Source organism: Colletotrichum spaethianum (genome assembly GCF_022836535.1).
Source record: "Colletotrichum spaethianum MAFF 239500 DNA, contig52, whole genome shotgun sequence".
Classification (NCBI taxonomy): domain Eukaryota; kingdom Fungi; phylum Ascomycota; class Sordariomycetes; order Glomerellales; family Glomerellaceae; genus Colletotrichum; species Colletotrichum spaethianum.
The window spans coordinates 210,012-216,558 of NW_026054822.1; the positions used below are offsets into that span (position 1 = coordinate 210,012).

Sequence of the window (6,547 nt, forward strand, 5' to 3'; positions counted from 1 at the left end):
GCCCGTCCCCTAGTAGCGTGGGAAGATCTTCCGAAAGAAGTGGAGCATCGCTCCAGAGATCCCATAGGTCCTATGGCTTAGCGCCGCCAGCCCTCCCCATTTTATCCGCTGAGCGGCAAGCCAATCAATAGTGGACGTGGATACATTAACGGGAGTCCCGCGATTGGCCAAAACCCAACCACAACCTAAGCCTCGAGAAAACGATATCCGTCCTTACCCATCGATCAAAAAGTCGAGCAAACAACGTTCACTTCCATTGTAGACCGATTTCTTTGATGTCTAAGATTTTCCCCAGTTACAACAAAAGTCATGAAGTCCACCTTGAACAGCCAGGCAAGGACGTGACATGAGCTTCTTGAGGGTGAGTGCACCCAATAATTAGGTGGTCGAACTGCGTGGGCCGGATGAGTCACCGGTCATGGATGCACCTTGTCTGCTCCGTTCTGGACGACAGGGGAAATATCAACAATGCGGAGCCAATAACTTTTTGTGGAGGCAGTCCCCCCTATTGGTGAAATTCAAGGCGCCGCACTTCAAGTCAGAGTTGAGTTTCAAGGCCCTGCTTCATTCCCCGTCTCCCTTACAAGGGCCTCCAATCACCTATCTATCGTCTCGAACAAGTTACAGCCCTTTGACCATCCATCAACCAACCTCTCCCCATTTGAAATTGTGTCTGTCATTTGCTCTTTTGGTCACATTCCCCAAACCAACTCGGAGTGTTTCGTCCGGCTTGACACCATTATTCCGCTTGAGGTTGTCTCCGACTTTATTTCAACCTCGTTTGGCGGTCTCGGCGGCAGAGCTGTCGTCTACCAGCTCTAACCACGCTGCCAAAGCAGCTCTCCCGGGCATGTATGGGCAGGAGCAATATTGCTTCAGACGTCTCCAGAGTTGTCATGTCCGGTCGCTGCATGCCCCCCTACGATTTGTGCCATTCCCGGTCTATTCCTCGAGCAAGTCAAGGTTTCTGCAGCCGCGAGCCACAATCTGGCTCTGAATCCAGGCTGCCCTTTCATCTGAGCCCTCTTTCTGGTTCTTGCGCCAACCCTCACCAGAGTGCCATCCCGCCTACTCATCGATTCCAGCAGCTATCATCGACTCAATGTCACCCAAGTCATGTGTCAGTGGAAATGTCATGGCCACATCGACACAGGAATCCGCTCCTATCAAACGAAAGAGGGTGAGTAAACCAAAAGTCCGGACAGGCTGCCTAACTTGGTGAGTTGTAACGAGTCCATCTCCACCGTCATCGACCAGAAAGCTCACTCCTTGGCAGCAAGTAAGACTTGTACCCACAAACCTAAAATAGGAGGATGAAAAGATTGATGGCTCCGACAAAAGCTACTACTGCCTGGTTCCTTGACTAACATGTTCATCGCAGAATCAGACGCATCAAATGCAGCGAGGAACACCCTGCCTGTGTGCGGTGCACTTCGACTGGACGGGTTTGCGATGGTTACGACAAGGCCATGCCGCCTCGTCTCAAAGCCGCCGTTGGGGCGGCCATCAAGGAACGCTGCCTACAAGTCTGGTCCGATAACCAGGCCCTGCGCATATTGCGGCCCATCGTCGCCGACATCGACGGAACACAAGCAGAGCGTCTTTACTTTCATCGGTTCCGTCGCGTAGCAGACGCCGGTCTCTGCAATCACGTCACAAACCTCACCAATTTCTGGAGCAGGCTTGCCCCGCAGCTAAGCCATTCTGATGAGGCCGTGAAGCATGCCATCGTCGCCCTCGGCTCTGCGTACCACATATATCAGACAGCACCCCCGCCCGGCGGGGACGGCGCAACGCCGCGCGAGCTCGAGATCTTCACGATCCAGCAATACAGCACCGCTATGTCCAAGCTCTCAAGCTACGCCTATGTACCGATGAAGGACAGGATCACCGTCACGCTGTTGTGTTGCGTGTCGTTTGTATGCATCGAGACGTTGCGCAACAACTGGCGGCCGGCCCTGATGCACCTCTCAAACGGCTTGCGCATCATTGAGAGCCTTCCCCTGAGCACGCTCGACAAGCTACGGGATCCCCTGCCGCCCTATGACAGGACAGGGGCTACAGAAAGCATGTTGGGGATGGATTACATCCTCAGACTGTTCGCCACATGGGAGGTTTCCTGCGCGCTGTTCGCTGAGAACTTCAAGCCCGTCATCTCCATCAAGCTGTACGAGGGACGCGAACTGGACGACACGCCGCTGGACGAGTTCGAAACCATCATGCAGGCTCACCGAGCCATTGTACAGTACACGCGCGACGTCTTCGCCCTGGTATGGTTGACTCAGGAACATCAAGGCGATGACGAATTTTGGTCTCAACCGCTTCTTTGCCGCCAGCACGAGATATTGATGGACAAGGGCGACTATCTTACCGGTCTCTTTGAGCGGTTTATGGACCGACCCCAAGCCCCCGCAGGCGGCACGGAAGAGTACTACTCCGTCTGTCTTGACATGCTTCATTACAAATGCGCACGGCTGCTGTGTCAGACGCTGCACCAGAAGCCCCATCAAAGACAGCAATCACCAGACATCGTAGCTCAACACGCCGACCTGGTCTCAATAGCCACTCTCCTGCACCGAGGGCTAGCTGCCAAGCAGCGGCAAACAATCACACTTTCTCGGTCTTTCACTCTCGATATTGGCATCATTCCGCCTCTTTACTTTATTCTGGTTGCTTGCCAGGACCTGGCGGTGCAAGAAAAGGCTCTTGGGATTCTGCGAGACTACCCACAAAAGGAAAATCTCTGGGACGGCAACTCAGTACGCAACCTACTGGTCACCGTCGGGAATGTTAGTTACGGACCGGCGCATCCCTTCAAGGACGTCCCTCATTCTTTGGCGTTTGGGAAGGGAATACCCGCTCTCTACGAGAAGCTGCAGGAACTGCATATCAGGGTTGAAAAGGTTTGATTGTGATGGATGGTTTGGGTTACGAGGGCGATTTGCTTCATATCCTGGGAGGCGTTCCCCAAACAGGTTCCAAGCGTCGTTGAAAGACTGTGCATGGAAATGTAGGTTGTATTATGCGCCTAGGAATGAATGTGTTGGGCAGCGATCGGCAGGTAGGGGGTCAATAGGATGTATTGATGAGTATGAAGAACGAAAGACCAAGGGAATAGCCCGACTATCTCTATCCCATCGAGTGCGGATTGACGCCATTTTTGCCAAGGGCGGGGTAGAGCCAATAAGGGGTTGGGAATCTATTGAGTTAATCAATAGGGTTACAGTACCTCTATTGCCTATATATTCTGCGTATGCCAGAGGTACCAACAATTTCCTTGGATACATAAAGGTACGTTACAATCCAAGCAGCCCTTCCTCGTATATTTACGCCGCGTGAGGGTATTCCCAGATATGTTACCTAGGGTCTGGCGGTCTCTTATTGCCCCTAGATTACTACAATAAGAACAAGGCGTATCAACCTTCCGTGACCCCTTTGTATGCTGTTCCCATGGAATAGAGGTATTCCTCTTATCTACAGCCCGCCCAGGCCGTGAATACCTCCGCCCACCTGCCAATGGTCCAAACTGCTGGATAAGCTGGGCTGCTAGCAACTACCGCCATTGATAGTTGGATTCTACCTTCTGCCACCTAGGGCTGCCCCAGAGCTGTAATAAGAAGCTATTCACAACTACCACTTCCAGCAAGAAATTCCAGGCTAGGGACTGCCAGCCCCCTCGCCGAATGGGGTGACCGTATTGATAATAGGACCTCCTTTGGTTACTCACATCAATCCCATTCATCTTATGGTTGTATTCATCGATTGTCTTAGGGACTGGAAGGTCCTTGCGGACATCTGGGCCAAACACTTGCTGGGCAGCCTTTTTGGCAGCAGTATCCCCAGTTGGGCGGCGGCGGCTTCGAATAACCTCCTGGTTATTCTGGAAGACAGTTGACAGGAAGAGTACGAGGGCATTATCCTTCCAAGTGAACTGGTTGACCTATTCACTAGTTAGCTAGGCTGGGCTGGGCTGGGCTGGCTGGTAGCTTACCTCCCCATCTAACGTAGGGATACAGTGTATTTTGCCCCAGGGGATACCCCGTCCTTCAGTCTCTTTCTCATCAACTAGGATCTCATCTATCCCACTATCCTTCTGGCAGGTACCAGAAGCACCAACCTCTTGTTTCCGTAAGGTACTAAAGAGACGTATAGAGGAGAAGAGGTTATCTAAGAAGACGTGGTAGGTTGCAGCTGGAAGTAGTGAAATAAGGGTAGTTACTACCTGCTGTGTTGGTGTCAACTGGGCCAGCTTTCCAACAGCTAGCCCGGCCGGGCCCGGCCCGGCCGATCGGGCAGTCCGGGCTGGCTGGGTTGAACGGGCTGGCCGGGCGGGCGGGCTGGGCTGGCCGGGCTGTGCCTGGGGGACCAATGCGTATGGGCCCTTTCCGTGTACGTGCCAGAGCCACCGTATACAGTAGCCAGACTGGGCAAGGGTCCAGATCTTATACCCAGTTGGGATGGGTTTCGTTTTAATCGTAGTTGTCTCAAGAGACCGACCCTCAAATCGGACCATAGCCTCGTCAACTGTAAGATCTGAACCAGTTGTATAAAAGGAATCCCCAGTCTTTTGGATAATTCAGCCACCCAGGATTTGAACCAGCCCCACATTTGAACCACCATCAACACCACCATACCCATCAACATCATCCATTATTCCTCATCCTTACCGCCTACCCAGATGCAACTTTCTGCTTCGCTGGGTAATTCAGACTCGCTAGATTCAGCTGGACAATCCTCTGCTTCGCCACCCTCGATTTGCGCGCGTCGGATATCCTCGATATTTGCGAACTTCGTATTGGGGTCCAGCTGGACCTTTTTTCTCTTGCCCTGTTGCTGACTATCCATCCGGGCCTGAAATGACTGTATCTGGCTCTCTAGAACTGCCAGTCTATGGGCCTGTTCGTCCCAGCCTTTGCGGATCTTCCTACGCAGATGCCTTGCAGTATGGATGTTTTGGGTATTTTGCCTTAGCTGACTGAACTGTCGCAACAGATGGTCAAGGTCAGCAGACTTGCGCGGCGTTGACCAAGGGACCTCAGATACAACAGCATCCTATTGCTGGCTGGCTGACTGACTGTCTGGCTGTCTGGCTGTCTGGCTGGTTGGCTGGCTGGCTGGCTGATGCTTTGGATACGAAGGAGCTAGATAGGGGGCGTATCATATCAACTGGCCATAACCCTGTATATTTCCAGCCACTTCTAATAGTCTGACCAGTTAAGGCTTCTAGACGTGCCCGTCTATAGCAGTCTAGAAAGGCCTTTTTGCCAGCAACAGTTGAATCGTTCCATAGATCCAGATACCCTAGGTGCTTCCTATAGGCAGTCTTCAGAGGTCTAAAGACTGACTGGTCTAGAGGCTGGAGGACGTGCGATGTATGCGGCGGCAGAAAAAGGAGGTGTATACGGTTCTGGAAGCATTGCCACATAAAGTCTGTTGTTGTATGGCTGTGATAGGCATTTAGAACCAGCAGTCTGGCCTCGCCAGGCTGGCTGCCAGGCTAAGAGACAGTCAGAGGGATAAAGACCTTTTCTAGCCACTCAAGGGCAGTTTCGTCAGTTGTCCAGCCATTCCTAGTAGCTGTAAACTGCCAGCCAGCATAGGGCTGGAGGGCTAGAGGATACCATTGCTGCTGGACTGACTTGCCCTTGTAGATAACAAGGGGATGCAAGGAGTTGCCAGCAGCCGAGACGCACTCGATCAGTGATATTCATGCCCGCGATCCAGGCTGTCTTTTCTGGATATATCTTGTCTCTGCAGAGCCCAGCACCAGCCCGTTGCTCCCTTTGCCCTCAAGGATACCAGTCTCATCCATGTTCCATCGGTTGGCTGGTTTGATGGCCTTGACTGCTGGCAGCTCTAGGCGATGGAACCAATCCTGGATAATATCAGCCTTTGCCCCATTGATGCGTCTAGAATCCATTGCTCGGCTTCTTTAGGTTCTAATGGATGGGTTTCTGCGGAGGAAACGGCCTATCCACTTCCTCCCAAGTGGTCTAGAGCCATCACCTAGGATACGCCTAGCCAGCTCTTTCACTTGCTGATGGGTTGGCGCACATCCTAGGGCAGCTTAAGTACTAACCCAGTCAGCAAGAAGACTTTCCTGTGTCTGAGAGAGTCTCTACAACCCAACAAAGGCAGTATCTCTAGACTGGGTGCCGTGGTATCGATGGCGAAGGGTTGGGTAGAGGATACCCCAGGTGCGAGCTGCCTGGCGGATGCTGTGCCCAGCAGCTATATCCTGGAGGGCCCGAAGAACCTCAGACTCACTATACTGCTTCATATTGTGATAGAGAAGATACCCTGAAAAAACGGCGTTGTTTGGCGATAAATAGCAATTGCTGTGATGGTGATGGTTTGAAGAAGATGGGTATGTTGGGCGATGAGGCATTTTTGGGTGGTTCAAATGTGGGGCTGGTTCAAATCCTGGGTGGCTGAGTTAAGGGCCGACCACTGGGGTCTGTCGTACTGCATAATACAATTCTGGCCAATGCTGCATGCTGTCCTTTATCAGATGGTTCGATAGGTAGTTGAGGTCCCTGATCGAAAA

The 6,547-nt window shown here is 52.4% G+C and overlaps 2 protein-coding genes across 2 annotated transcripts; one reads left to right on the top strand and one right to left on the bottom strand.

The window, feature by feature from the left end:
- Window positions 1-1,469: 1,469 nt before the first annotated feature.
- On the top strand, window positions 1,470-2,909 carry ColSpa_11900 (uncharacterized protein; the record flags this gene model as incomplete). The annotated part of the gene is made up of 1 exon (XM_049278112.1): window positions 1,470-2,909. The coding sequence occupies one exon, from the start codon at window positions 1,470-1,472 to the stop codon at window positions 2,907-2,909; it is 1,440 nt and encodes a 479-aa protein (XP_049134069.1).
- A 1,741-nt stretch (window positions 2,910-4,650) lies between these two features.
- Window positions 4,651-4,845, bottom strand: ColSpa_11901 (uncharacterized protein; the record flags this gene model as incomplete). Its single annotated transcript, XM_049278113.1, has 1 exon — window positions 4,651-4,845. The coding sequence occupies one exon, from the start codon at window positions 4,843-4,845 to the stop codon at window positions 4,651-4,653; it is 195 nt and encodes a 64-aa protein (XP_049134070.1).
- Window positions 4,846-6,547: the final 1,702 nt, after the last annotated feature.